This window comes from Colletotrichum siamense, assembly GCF_013390195.1.
Source record: "Colletotrichum siamense strain Cg363 chromosome Unknown KSG_Cg363_contig02, whole genome shotgun sequence".
Classification (NCBI taxonomy): Eukaryota; Fungi; Ascomycota; class Sordariomycetes; order Glomerellales; family Glomerellaceae; genus Colletotrichum; species Colletotrichum siamense.
Window position 1 is genome coordinate 3,042,652 of NW_023501015.1, and position 14,652 is coordinate 3,057,303.

Genomic DNA, 14,652 nt, shown 5'->3' on the forward strand with positions numbered 1-14,652 from the left:
ATTCACATGTCAGACATGGCTCAACGTAAGTATCATGCAAGTTTGCTCTCGACTGCCTACGGCGTACTCAACAGTGGAATCCTCGCATAATGATGCCTGCATCTAGTGGATGTAGATTCTTTTCAATCGTGACTTGCCGACACGGCAGAGTGAGCATCGTCGTCCATCACCTTCGTCAAAAACACGGACGTTGACGTCGCTTTTCGCGCTACAGCGACCACGGCCGCGAAGGCCAGAATAAGGGGGCGGACGCAAAAGTCCTTGCGTCTTGCGCAACCGCTCAGTGAAAAGCGGGGTTTTAGCCGTGTGTCATCCCTCTCAAGACACAGTATAGAAAAAAGAAAAATCCTATTAGCTACTGGGTTGGAATGTCGCCATTTGCGCGAGCGCGACAAGAAACTCCACTGAGTGATTCTCCACCGCAAGACCGTGCCGAACCTCGGATCAGCAGTCTCGGGCTGCCATTATATGCCTGGCGAAAGAATGAAGCTTACGTCGGCACGGAGTCGTTGTCGCCGTCCCCATGTGTCGCCGCTCCCGCCATGGGGACGGCGTACCTAATGCGGCGAAGAGCCCCACCCGCTCTACCGTCCCGCTGGCGGCTCCGATGGTGCTTTGCCGGCATCCCGGAGGCTTACCATCTGGTGTGCACATACAAACATAGTTAACAGACCAATGAGAGAGGGTAAGAGCGTTTACCCATTCGTAGGTAAGACACACAGCAAACACAACTTGCTTGCCAGTCAGCCAGCGCATCGACAAAGAATGGAACCGTCATGCACGCTTCGCCGCCGGGGAGATCGGCACTCCTCATTTTCGGGACGGTAGAGCAACCGCAATCCTCCCGCCTGTCCTCCGGCGAGTTGATCTCAATGCTTTCGCCATACGGTTTGTCTTGGTACAGGGCAACACTAGATAGGTGCAATGGGGCTGATGCGCAAGAGTTATATGCAGCAGATGGAACCTATCTACGCAGTAGAGAAGATTACGGATGCTTCATGGAAACCCCGACCTCAGATAAAGGCACTAGAGTATGGCACGGGCAGCGCCCGAGAATGCATGCGGGTCGACAATCAATCTTGCGAATCATTCGTCCAAGAGCGGCACGCCTGAACAACGATCAGGGCTTCGGGACTGGCGCTCAGATCGTGACAGGGTCCAGCCCGCGACACTTGGGCCATGAAGTCACAGTGCCGGTGATACCGTACACATTCGGAGTTCTCTGCATGGATAAAGCAAACAGAGATGATGGGGCAGAATGCCCAGGGAGCGAGCACGAAGGACGACCAACTGCACTGACCTTTTGGCCTGGCTTCACGCAGATATACACTGGTGTATGCTGCGGATGAGTGCGAACATGTGCAATGCGTTCCAGCATTGAGGCACTGCAACAAGGCCGAATCGTATCCGTACAGTCCCACGTCCAGGATTCGACAGAGTGAGGAATTTGGTACTCAACCCCGGGCCGTGGGAGGGTGGGGGGGAGCACGGGTTGCAGGTCCACGGCTGGCTTCTTTTTGTGCGGAGCATTATCTGTATTATAGAAGAACTGGTTTGGTATACTGCTACTGTGGTATGGTACGGGGGAGGTATCCAAAGCTGCCTTGTGCTCCGCGTCTTCAACCCAGAATATCGGGTCAAAGCGCTGGCTGGTGGCACCTGTTTTTGTCAGCAAGTCGGACCGCGGTCGTTCATCGCTCGGCGCTACTGGACCGTAGGTTTGTGACAAGTTATATGGGTGTTGGGACTGTCGCCCACAGTCCGAACCTGAGGATTCACTGACAACGCTAACAAACAAAGTCGACACTCCCTGCTGGCACACTGTCTGCCGTGCTGCCAGTGTCGAAAGGATTCGACGGATGTTTCGGTACCCAATACCTTATCTAAATAAAGTAGGGAGCATCTTTCCACCCCGCAACAGATTGGACGACTCGAGAGTCGAAATAAGCCCGGCGTTCGTTGGTTGGCGCGATTGGCGCTTTGGTTCTGGCAGCGATCGCCAGTCGGTGGACAGGTGAGAAATCTGCGGATACTAAGGTAGCTAGTGTCGGGGATTCTTCGCGTGGACCCATCGCTTATTTTCTTGTTTCTTTTCTCCTTATCCCACAGCCACAGATGCTCCCCGTTACAAGTAGTGTACGCGTACTTTGTTATAAATCTTGGGCTCTGCGGCTACTTGTCCCTGAGACGACCCCTGATAAAGCCCTCGATGAACTTGTGAAGTGCGTCAGGATGAAAGGTACGAATACCCAGTAGTCCGGGAGTGGGAGGGAAAGGGCACCGAGCAGCCGGTGGGTTCCACTTACACTAGTGAGTGGCTCTGGTGCCACGGATTATCGCACTACCGTATGCACTGCGTATTGTCAATACCTGCTCGTGTCTGTCATGGTTTGCGTCGGGGATGACTAACTTCTTTATCGGTCGCACAGTAATCGGCAGCGATATGAGCCGGGGCGAGGGTCGTCACAAGACGCGACGACACGGATCTGTCCCCTCCCCAAACACTTAAGGCTCTGTTTATGTGGGATGCGATGCAGAAGCGGCGATCCGGGTTCGTCGTGGTTCCTGGGTGGTGCCCTCACGCGTAGGAGCGGGCTTCAGGGTCAAGCAGTTTGCACGCAGTATCCGTACTATGCTGCCATGGGAAATATGGCAGCATGGTTGGCATTGTATGTATCGGGGGCGGGTGATGGAGAAGGGGGGCGGCTTGAGCGCGCTTCGGCAGATGATGTATTCTGAGCCCGAATTCGTCATCCATCTAGAGGGGCATGTCGGAAGGTTACATTGTTGCGCGTATCTAACATTTTGGACGACCGTGACCCTGTTTATACAGAAGACAAAAATTCGGCGACGATTCCGTCCCAAGTCTGGAAGGCGTTCGTTTCTGCGGAGGTTGGAAGAGCCCCCCACCGTCCAACGTCTTCAGTGGCGTGTAGGTATGAGAAACGGACAGGTCGGACGGACCTACCTACCTACGTCGAATACTAGGTAGTCAAGTATAGGTAGTGTAGGCAAGGGCAATCAGATTCAAGGACCAAAACAGACAGCCGCAATCATTTTAGGTCCAATATTCGGGCACAGATGTGACCAAGAGACGACAGAATTTCCAAACGAGACTGGTAATTTCCCTCGTCAGCGACCGGTCTTGAAGGGCGGCGTCTGTAATTGGCTGTGATCTGGTTGCTGCATAGGAGATGGGCGCGGAGGGCGGGGCTCAAATTTGGGAGGGCGACCAGGTGCACCGGATGGCCCTGCAAGTGATGGTCCACTACCGTACCTACCTTACCTTACACTAAGGTAAGGTACCTACCTAAGGTACCTAAGGTGAGGTAGGTAAGGTACCTTAGCTTGACGAGATGGAGGGGCCCCTGCGTCAGTGAGTGGGTGGGGTGAAGTGGTGTAATTACGGATACTTGCATCTCACCACAGGTCCAAGTCGTGGAGCGTGTTTCTTTCTCTCGTCGGGACCAACGGGCGGCGGACGGTGGATGGGACGGCAGACATGGCGAGACAGAGACACAAAGACAAGGTGGAACTGGAAAACGACACCGTCGACACGACAGAGTCCGTTTCAACGGGCCATTTGGCAGTTGGAATGCGAATCTATGTCTGTGCCGGTGCCTCCTACACTAGGTACTGCACTCTACTCCAGGCCAGGCCAAGTCCGTGCGGACCCGCCTTTGTTCTTCTTGAGGAGCGTGGAAAGTCGACTCTTCGAGACCAGGCCGCTCCCGATGGTCGTTGCTTGTATCCCGTCCTTGCAGATCGACTGACGCCTACAAACGAATCACCAAACACCTTCTCCTTTGAAGCCATATCACATCGCCGTGTTCGCGGTCCAGACCCAAACACTAGGGCGCTGCGGAAGAGTCTCAAGTCACACACTCCCGCCCAGGTTGCAACAGCAAGAGTCAAGGCCGTTACTTGCCTGGTCAGGAACATGACGGTTCCCTCCCCTGTTACAAGGTTACCTGGCTACGGATGGCCTGCAAGCCTGTCATCCTGGCCCAGTGCCCTGAGCATCCCCCCTGTTCTTTTCCTGAAGCTGCATACAGTACGGATACTCCCCCTGCACACCCGTCCCCCAATTCTCTGTCAATCCTCTGTGCTGTTGTGGCCCCTCCCCTCTCCTGTCTTCTCTTTCTCTCTTCTGTGCCTGCTGTATCCGCATGTACGACACTCACCTACCTGCGGATACCTCCTGCATGCTTACAGCTGCAGTTGGCTCCAGACCTTAATTCCCCGGCACGCCATCTGCCACTTTGCAATGATACCTTAGGTACCTACCTAGGTAAGGTACGGTATTGTGCCTTAGGTGCGCTACCTAGTATACTCACCTTCACCTGCTGGGCCCATCCCTCTTACTCGTCGTTCACCTCATCTTGGACCTTACTACGTACCTACCTACCTACCTACCTTACCTGCTGCCCAAAGCACCTGCACCTACCTAGGGAGGTGCTTGGTCCTCTTTTGCTTCATCTTAGCCCGCCCGCCAGTGGCACACCCTCGCTTTCTTGTCGTCTGCATCTCCACGCCCACGCCCTCGCCCTCGCCTTTCCCCCAAACACTTCCTAACTTGACACCCCCCCGGCCAGTCCTCTCCTTTTACCTGAACCGCCTCTTCTTGTCTCGTCTCCAATTTCTTGCCTTTCTCTCTCTTTCTCCCTCTCCCTCTTTTCTTGTTCCTTCTCTCCCCCACCTGTCACCGAGTAGTCTATCAGTCAAGCAATCTGTCGGTGCCTGAGCCTCAACTTCTGCTCGACCAGACCGACCCGACAATTGTTGTTGCTGTACACTCGGCCTCTTCGAATGGCGGCCTTCTGAGCAACACCTCGCCCCCGACTCCTTCCTCGACGAGAGCTTGCTCTCCTGGTAGCTTGATCGTCGTCTAATTCACCGTTCCGAATTTCCTTGCGCATTTATTCCAGCACGCTGGACACGTCGTTGCGACCCGGATTGCCGCCCGCTAGATCGCACTTCCAATCTCTCGATATCCTCCACGACAATCCTCGAAATGGCGCCTTCATTGAACGCACATTCGTCCTTCACCCGGCCCCGGACCGGTGACCGTGATGGTCGGCCCGTCACCCGCGACCAGGCCGACAACAATCTTATTATTCCGAGTCGTACCTCCTCCCTTCACTCACGCATCACCCAGCCGATTCCCTCAACCCTAAACGCAAAGCCCCAGCAGCGAACGCCCAAGACTCTGACCCACGCCTACATGGTCTGCGGTGTTGGCAGGGAGCCTTCACAATGGGTAAAGGCTCCTGCCCCTGCTCAGGGCAAGATAGGTCACATGAAGGGCGCGGTTGGACAATTTTGGCTGCCCGAGATCCTTGGAAGCAGTCCTAGACTTGAGCAAGACAATGAGATCGCCAGGTCGTTGCACGCCGCCATGCGGGTAAGTCGCCGTTCGCAACCCTGGTTGCATGAATTTTGGTGTGGCTTACGCGAAGCAGGCTTGCTTTCCCCACGACGTTGAGATTTGCACCGGCCGCAGTCAACCTCACTGCGTCCATCACGCATTCGTCCTGCAGCAAGATTCTTCCCATACACTGTACGGCATCTGCCTTCGTGTGTGGTCCAGGGCCGATGAGAAAAGAGCCGAAACCATTAGGGACCTGCGCAAGAGGACCGAACCCGACTACTACGATAACCCGGATGAGACTTATTGGATTCCCTACTGCCTGTCCTTCCTGTCTCGGTACCCGCTCTACAATCTGCTCGGAGACTATCTGCGTGGCATGTGGATCCACTGGAACAAGGCCACTAACTTGTTTCATGCCGAAGAGGTCTCGCGCATTCTGAGCTTTCCTGCCCCGAGACTGAACGACTTGGTTCGAATCGACATGAAGGATTATGCTTTGTGTTATCAATTCCCCTCTTCGCCGACTGGCTTCCAGAATTTCGCGATGTGGCCATTGTTTTGCTGTTTGTCTATCCCGAACATTGTCGGCGTTGTTGAGGCTGCCATCTCACCCACTCGCCGCATCATTTTTGTCAGCCACTACCCTGCCATGCTTACCATGGCCGCAGAGACCGTCCGATACTGCGTTCGCGTCTATGAGTGGAGCGGTCTTTACGTTCCCGTCGTACACGCACGCCATGCCAAGGATCTGGTCCAGGAACCAGGCCCGTACATCCTCGGTATCACTGCTGAATGTCGTTCTCTCTTTACTGCGCCCACCGACGCATTGGTCGTCGATCTCGACCGCAACTTTGTTCTCACATCCAGCCCTCCGACCGCATTGAACCCTGGTCAGCGCAACAAGTTTGTGACCCGCCTCACTCAATCTCTCAACGGCGATGTCACGCCTTCCGGAGTTCCCCCGCACCTCCGATCGGCTTACGGAGGAGGAAAGCTGGTCCCGGCCGGCCAGATTATCGTTATGCGTGGCGAAGTCGAGTCAATCCAGGACCCCGAATGGTGGAACCAGGACGCGGTGATGACGGTCATGGATCACGTTTGCGAGAAGATGGGTCGAAACACTGGCATCAAGGCTGTCTTTGGTGGCTCTGTAAAGAAGCCTCTTATGACCAAGGTTTCGATGAGACATCTGAATGAAATAGTTCGGGAGAGAAACCAGTACTCCCGTGACGCTCTTGAGGCCTGGCAGGATTTCATCAACCTCAAGGGTCGCATGGACACCGAGCTGAATAAGGTCACGAAGCGCAACAACTATCTCAATGAAGAGCTGGAGAGTTGGAAACAGCAGGTGAGTTTGACTTTTGGATCATTCACGATGTGCACATGCTAACTATTTGCAGTTTCTCAAGTTCCAGGCCTTTGCCGAGCAGCTTACCAAAGAGACACAGGATCTCAAGGTCAAGATCGAAACTCATAAGAGGGAGAACAGACGCCTTGCCGGTCTCATCGACCAGCAGAAAGACGACAACTCGCGACTCAATGTCCGCCTCGGTGCTACCGAGAAGCAGCGTGATGATGCACTAGAGGCTTTGGTTCTTCAGCAGGAGATTGCCGAGGAGCTCGAGCGAGAGCGCAAGCGCAACAAAAAAGAGCTTGCTGCACTTCAACACACCAACGTTACCATCCTTAGGCAGCGTGACGAGGCTCGTCGTGTGGTGCTTCACCTGCGTAGTCTTATTGGGGGCCAAAGCCATCACATGGAGCATCTTGTTCAGTCTCTTACCAAGCCTGATGACCTGGAGCGCGAGATCGAGGAGGGCTACGACCCTGAGGAGGTCGATGGTGAGGCGCCTAGAGATGCTGATGCCAACCAGGCGCGCCTTCTGTCCGCTGCCGCACAGGCCAACAAAAGACTCTCGACGTCTAGCTTCAAGGACGTGGCCGATCGCCACCTGAAGGACAAAACTGATGCGATCGCGCACATCATCAGAAACATTGCTGAGCAGTGTCAGGCAGCTGTTGAAGGTCTGCAGTTGGCTCAGGATGCCGAGATTGACGAACGCGCGGCGAAACTTCGCGCCCAGCGCCGTCGTAGCAACCTCTCCGCCGCCGGTCAGAGTGACGATGGCCATGACACGCAGTCAAATGCCACGTCTGAAATGGGCGAGGACAGCCTTTTGCATCCTGTATCTGGCAGGACATCTAGCATCCCACCCACCCCCGATCTGGTCCCCAACAGGAGCAGCACGGCGATGTCCTTCGCTTCTAGCGCTGCCACCCCTGAGCGGTCAAGTCAGCAGTACATGATCCGGGATGATATTCCAACGAAAATCGTTGAGGACGATGAGGACTTCGAGGAAGAGCGCAGCGAGTCCGAATCCATGCCGCCACAGCACGGCGTCGTCGGCAAGCATAATGACGGTCTTATCCACCGGCCGTCGGGCGCCCGCATCAGCGCTCTGGGGGGCACCCGCTGATGAACAAAAATTGGTCAATCCCCTGGGGCGCAATTCATCTGCGAGGGGGGGATAATAAGCGGTTTGGGGGAGGAGGCTTGTGTCTCTCCTCCCCAAGCCGACGGGGAGGATGATTTACCGATTGTGCATATACCTTTTTTGCCTTATACCTTTTTGCGACTGGCCGTCGTGGACAAAACTTTTTCAGTGTCCGGCGTTAGATTTGATATTTTCTTTGTTTCACTCGGCGAGACAATCGCTGCTCGTTATACTGAGTTCTCTCTTTCTTTTTGAGGTTAACCGACAGTGCTCGCAGGGGGACGGGTTACATGTGCTCATGATGTTACATCATCTGTAGGCTACGAGCCGATACTTAGTTCAGTTCTTGTCACTCCCTGCCAAAAGATTCAATCCAGCGAGTGTAAATGTACCAATTCTGCTGTAATGAAAAGCAAATTATTGACAGGCGATGTTGATTGTGTGCACAATGACATGTACGGAGAGTACAGAGGTGACAGAGAAGGCCAAAGTTTCAGTGATTTGACGTCTTCGTGATGCGCCTAGCTATGCTTGAGATTGGTCGCACATTGTCGGTGACCTTACCCCTGAGCATCTTATCGGCGGACATAATCTCAGATAAGCCGGTGGAAACAACAGCCAATGATAACAACAGATGGATGGGTTAGGGTGGAGAGAAAAAAACCTACCTGACAGGCGACTGACATCAGCTACCTACCTAAGCTAGTCAGTACATATCAAAGATTGCATCACGTTGGACTTCGGCAAGCACCTGAACTCAATCACACTTTTGGCTTGGGAGGAATTTATCAACTGCAGGCGTCTGGTTCACGCATACGGCGATCGAATCAACCTTCCGCAAGTCGCGGCTATGGCCGATCCTCTCCTCACAAGCCTTTGCGCCATCTGCCACGTCAACCCTCCAAAGTACAAGTGCCCTCGATGCACGATTCAGACATGTTCAGCGGGCTGTAACAAGCGGCACAAGACGTGGTACTCATGCAATGGCATTCGCGACGCGACCGCCTACATCCCTCCCTCGAAGCTCAAAACTCCCGCAGGTGTCGATCATGACTACAACTTTTTATCGAGCATCGAGCGCGCCGTTCAGCGGTCGGAGAAGGAGATTGTTGAGGAGCGCCGGCTTCTTCGTCCCGAGGATTTGCGTCCTCTCGAAGTCAGAAGCGTCAAGTGGAAGACGGGCAAGGACGGGCGAAAGAGGAGGGTACTTGTGACGGAATTGCTGCGTGGTGACAATGCTGTCGTTTTGGATTCCAAGAGTGCGGAGGTGCTGTCTTCTCCGGCTTTCAGGAAGAGGCTGGGCAAGTTTGCCATCCTTCTTAGGCGTGCGCCCATGGGCATGACGAGACAGAAGCAGAATGGCACAACGTTTAGCAAGGCCTCAGGTCGGATTAACTGGCAGGTTGAGTGGTTGCTTGTGCATTCCAATACCACTGGAAGTAGGGAAACATTGCCGCAGCAAGAAGAGATGGGTGCCGACAATACTGCACAGCTGGCAACGAAGAGGATCATGGCCAAGGCATTCGACGACATACCACTTTACAGGGCCTTCATTGCAGGCCAGAAGAATTCCGACGATGAATTCGCGAGGAAGGAGGAGGTGGCGATACAGCAGCAGCAACGACAACAAAACCATCAAGACGACTTCCAATATGTTGACGAGTATCGAGACGCGAATTCGAGTGGCCGCGCCAAGAGGCGTCGCAAATACCCTCATAAGCCTGGCCAGTCGATGGCAACTGCTCAAGATACGGAGACGGGCGCCTGGCATCCGGGGAGATACTGCTTGCAGAACCCTGTCGTTGGTAGCTGGATGCCCTACACAGGAGTGTCCGCCTTCACTGGAACGACGGAAGAGGAGGAGGCGCAGAAAAAGAGGTACAGCTTCTTCCTCGTAGGAACAACCTCCGCGGCCGCAGCTGCCGCAGGGCAAACGGTGGTTCACAGTGTCGACGCGACGCTGCCACTAGGCGAGGCACTCCGCGATATGACAGTTCTCGAATTCCCTACCGTCTATGTTGTCGAGCCAGGGACATCACTACCCTCATCATTGATATCGGAACAGAAGCCGGTCCGTCTCACTCCAAAACGGAAGCGGGACGACCAGCTCCTCGGTAGGAAGGGCGGCAAGGGCTACAAAATGATACGACGTAAGCTAGAGGAGGGTGAGTTGCCTAGCAACGAGGATGACGACCAGGAGAGCGATGACATGGGCGCTGGGGGGAGGATAAATGCCTTGACAAATGTCATTGCCGAGGAAAGTCTCGGCGAGGACGACGACGAGACTGCGACAAGTAGCTCCGGATCCGATTCGGATGAAGATGACAGTGTGAGTGCTAGCCTTGCGGCCAAGTTGGCCTTGTTGCAAAAGAAATAGTCATCTGCTATGGATGCGTATGTAGTAGCATGTAGCTTAACATTCAAAATACCCTGGGTGTCATTCGGCCTCTTGAGTAAGTGATTGGTTAATTCTTCAAGTGGCGACATAGCAAATGGGCCTATGTCTTTAATGATACCGTTACTGATTGAGCCTACCTAGCGAGAGGTCTCAAGCGTGGACATTCTCCGATGTCGTTATGTGTTTCATTATGGCGGCGTCCCTGCCTTATGCTATGATTTTCACTCGGGTTGTCCGTCACCGTCAGTCACTTGCGGATAGGCGAGTCGAAGACCACGTCCTGGTGAGTCTACGCAGCCTACAAATCGATACCCGCCCATTACACCATTAAGTCCTTATCAGAAGAAAACCGTGTGTATCATGCATCATCCATTGATTGCCATCTCAAAACGAAGACGGGAAATAACTCATTATGCCTGTCCCCCCAGGAAATCCCATCCCCAACGTTTTTCTCCATCTGACCTTTCCATCCCTATCTACCAAATATGTACCCGACACAGCCGTGTCTGGTTCAAACCTGGTAATAAAGTAAGAATGATCCGAATGTGGAGCAAGATTGGGGGGCCAGGCGGGTATTTGCGGTTAACATGCGCATATCGTAACCGAGGAGCAAGGAAAGAGGCCAAACACATCCAGGCAGAAGACATTAGATGAGCATGGCAGCAAGACCGGCGGCGGCCAGAATGCCAACAGCGGATCCGGCAGTCTGCTTAGGAGCCTGAATAGGGTGTCAGTAACTGCGGCCAGCTTGCAGCGGAAACGAGTACTTACAAGACCGGTGGAGGAGGCGCTGGCGGCGCTGCCAGTCTCGGACTGGGTCTCCTGCTGGGTAGCAGTCGCAGACGCAGTCTCGCTCACCTCAGAAGGGGCGGTGGTGACATCAGTCTCACCAGTGAGAATGGTGGTAGGACCGACAGTCGAGAGAATGGTGCTGTCGCCGTTGGTGATGGTGCTGACAACAGGCGCCGTGACAGACGGCTGGGGAAGGCCAGTAGCACCAGGAACTCCACCAACGCCGAGGAGAGTAGTCTCACCGGTGGTGGTGAAGGTGGACTCGCCGCTGGTGACGACAGTAGTGAATGTAGAAGTCGAGACAGGGCTGGGGACCACTGTCTGGCCACCGCCAATGCCGACAGAGGGGGCAATCGTGGTCTCTCCAATGAGGGTTGAGAAGGTGCTGCCACCAGAGGTGATGACCGAGAAGACGCTGGAGACGACAGGGGAAGCAACGACCGTCTCAGTGCCAGTGGGCTTGGTGACAGTGGCCTCAGGAGTGGCAGTGATGGCGACTCCAGCCTCTGGTATAAAGTTAGTCTGTGTGCCATAACATTGTGCTTAGTAGATAGACACTCACGACGGCAGATCTCAACACCGTAGTCGATGGCCTGCTTGGCGATGGCATCGTCACCGCAGGACTGGTAGGAGCAGTCGCGGATGCCGTAGGTGAAGTCCACGTTGCGGCAGAGGCAGGCCTTGTCGTCGGCGACGCAGCCGAGAGACTGAGCCTTACCCAGCATGCTCTCGATGCATTTGGTCTGTATCATCGTTAGATAACTCGAATCTCTGAGAGGCATGTGCACTCCGCCCCGGGGGCGTTGGATAGACACTGGTGCCCAATTGCATGCAACAAGCGCATTGGTCAGCAACCATCAAACTGCTTGTTTCCGCAGTGTCGAATGCAGCCAGAAAAGTATCCGTAAAAATCAAGGGCAAGTAGATGAAGGTAGGGAGAAACAACACTTACACCGCACTCAGGAAGGTCGTTGCCCTGGGCCACAACGAAGGAGGCCAGGAGCAGGCCAGAGCCAACATATTTGACAGAGTACTTCATCGTGAACGACTGTTGGGTTGGTGGATTCTGTAGACTGTGGCGTGTGAGTTTCGGAAGATGGCAAATTTGCGTCAGGTGAAAGGCCTATGCAAGCAAGTTAGAGATGTTCGAACAGCACAAGAAAGCAGCGACAAAAGAACGTGATGAGATACAAAGCTGGATGGAGGATTTTTCTTTTTTAACAGCAAGTTGGGAAAAAAACACACAATACCTCTTGGTGAATAGAGTTGACTTGGTCGATTGGACAGCTTGTGAAGATTTTGCAGGTGGTGCGCAGGTGGGAGTGTGAGGTGGGAGTAGAAGAGAAAGAAAGTTGGTGGGTGATGGAGATGGAGGGAAGAAAAGGTAAACAGGTTGCTGCCAGGAGGTGGCAAGGGAAATGAGGGTGTTACTCCAATCAGGGAAGCTGCAACTGGAGGAAGGTGCAGTGTGACGGGAAGGAGGGAGATCAGTAGGCCTCAAATTGCACAAGAGCACCGTGAGCAGATGAGTGTTGCAAGTCCACTTCTTGGATCACCTCCACTCCAAACTGGGAAAGAAATGGGCAAGACTCCGAATTGCCAGGCAGGATAGAACATCGTATGGTGCTGTGGTGAGGAAGGTGCAAAGGGAGTGTGGCCAATAGCTGGAACGGCAAAGCCATGCAAATCCCAGAATCTCAGTAACTTACCTACTGGAGTTATTGTGGTACCTCGTGAGGTGACTTGTGATCCTTAGGATTGTTGTGAGGGTGAAAGTGGAGGGAGGAAGCTGAGGCTGTTGTTGAAGATGGACAAATGTACGAGACGGTCAAATATCTCGGTAAAGGTCGTGAGGGTCGACCGCTTAGGTATCTACACGTTTCTGAGGAAGCAAGGCCACGCAGAGTTAAGCGAGATGGGGGAGACCAGAGCAGGGCAAGACAAGAGGAAGGAGCTGCCTCAGTGTTTAATAAGTTGCAGATGGCAGGTGGGCGTGGGAAGCTGCGAGTGGCTTGCCATCACGCATGGCCATGGCCATCCCACACCCTGGCACCGTACATCATTACGTCTCATGAAGGTCCTTTCCCACATTCGCCCCGAACACCTGCCCGTCTTGCTCATTCTCAACCTTGTTTACTCACCTGTCTCGGGCTTGCTTCGCCCAAGACGCCTTCGCACGCCTGCCCTGGTACTCAAGATGCACCAAGGTAGCCAACGAATAGAAGCTGAAGGAAGCTGAATATGAAAGACCCAGCAGTCGAGGAGCGTCCCGAAGAGGGGTGGTGCCGCTTGATCCGCACCTTATCTTAGTGCAATGTAGACATCCCGGCCAAGCTGGACCTGGTAGTACCGTGCCCAAGTCGTCAGCTACGGTCAAACTCGGCTCAACCCTCCTGGACTCGACTCTAACGCTTACAAGGCCCTAGGCACATCGATCCGGTGCCTGACAGCTCTAGTCCAGTATTTCTGACCGCCTGGCTACTTTCACTGACTTCACCGACTGCGACTCTACGGTTCCTAATCCCTTGGGATCTCGACGCAATGACAGTGAGCAGCTGGTTGTGCAAGTCAAACATCGTCAGGATGTGGCTAACGGGCGTCTGCGCCTTTGTTTGTCGCACTCCCATCCAAAAAAGCTCAGACACAGCTTGACTTCATCTGTCCCGCGCCAACGCTGTCAAAACCAGTCGCTCCCGAGAGATAATTGAAGGGCCGGGGCCACGTTCTAGACTACCACTCTGAAGCTTCCAACTGAGCTAACGAGACCAGCATAGGCCCATGTCCTGGTCGGGGAGTGATGCGGTATCTATGGGGAAGAAGATGTTACTTGCCGGCGGTGACGATGCCGCATGCCTGCAGAACTGTTCGTCTGTTTTCCTGGTCCCGGGGGAACTACTTTTGTCGCATTCTCTGCCCACGTCAGAAAAATGGAGATTATCAGCCCATCTGAGGTTGGATTAAAATTGACAGTGACACTCCCGACTGCAGAAGTGTGTTTTCATACGCCCGAAAGGAAGAGGCAGAGGTCAACAATATCCAGATTGAGGGTGAGCCTGATTCTCAGTAGATGACTTCCTTTGCAGACAAGCAATGTCCGTCGGTACTTTACCTAGTCAACGGGAAGCATGGTTCAGAATCAGGGAAAGGAAAGCTACTACGTAGTGCGCAAGGTCAGGGGCGCGGTACTTATTACCGCTCTTGCACAAGGGCATGAGGTCAATCACTAGAGGCCACTTCTCTGTGATTGGCCAATGGCCCAGCATCCGCATCGTGATGTTGTGTTGTCTCTGCGACCCCCCGTTTGTACATTCTCATGTGATTGGACGAATCTAGGCGAAAAGGAAAGGCAGGGAGGATGCATCAATTTGAGGTGGACAGGGAGACTGGAGTTGCACCGCACGGCGCACATGGAGCCAAGCCCACTCACACCGGAGCTTGAGAATTATCGCTGCACTTCTACATGAGCTAATCCAAACCCAGATGCGTCTTGATCGATGCCTTCAGGACACACTTCCTCTAAGCTTTGGACGACACGTCGGCGGCGCGTTGGATGGAGAACCGTGTAGCAGTACGGGCAATATATCCGTACCGAGGTA

General features: G+C 54.0%; 4 protein-coding genes across 4 annotated transcripts; 3 read left to right on the forward strand and 1 right to left on the reverse strand.

Annotated features, from left to right (window-relative positions):
• Positions 1-542: 542 nt before the first annotated feature.
• Positions 543-919, forward strand: CGCS363_v002788 (uncharacterized protein; the record flags this gene model as incomplete). Its single annotated transcript, XM_036634637.1, has 2 exons — positions 543-644; positions 710-919. 2 exons carry the CDS (start codon positions 543-545, stop codon positions 917-919), a joined length of 312 nt encoding a protein of 103 aa, XP_036500020.1.
• Positions 920-5,014: 4,095 nt separating this feature from the next.
• Positions 5,015-7,848, forward strand: DENND4A (C-myc promoter-binding protein; the record flags this gene model as incomplete). The annotated part of the gene is made up of 3 exons (XM_036634638.1): positions 5,015-5,404; positions 5,463-6,719; positions 6,772-7,848. The coding sequence occupies 3 exons, from the start codon at positions 5,015-5,017 to the stop codon at positions 7,846-7,848; spliced, it is 2,724 nt and encodes a 907-aa protein (XP_036500019.1).
• An 868-nt stretch (positions 7,849-8,716) lies between these two features.
• On the forward strand, positions 8,717-10,243 carry BCD1 (Box C/D snoRNA protein 1; the record flags this gene model as incomplete). Its single annotated transcript, XM_036634639.1, has 1 exon — positions 8,717-10,243. One exon carries the CDS (start codon positions 8,717-8,719, stop codon positions 10,241-10,243), a length of 1,527 nt encoding a protein of 508 aa, XP_036499124.1.
• A 667-nt stretch (positions 10,244-10,910) lies between these two features.
• Positions 10,911-12,095, reverse strand: CGCS363_v002791 (GPI-anchored CFEM domain protein; the record flags this gene model as incomplete). Its single annotated transcript, XM_036634640.1, has 4 exons — positions 10,911-10,982; positions 11,036-11,562; positions 11,619-11,799; positions 12,009-12,095. 4 exons carry the CDS (start codon positions 12,093-12,095, stop codon positions 10,911-10,913), a joined length of 867 nt encoding a protein of 288 aa, XP_036499744.1.
• Positions 12,096-14,652: the final 2,557 nt, after the last annotated feature.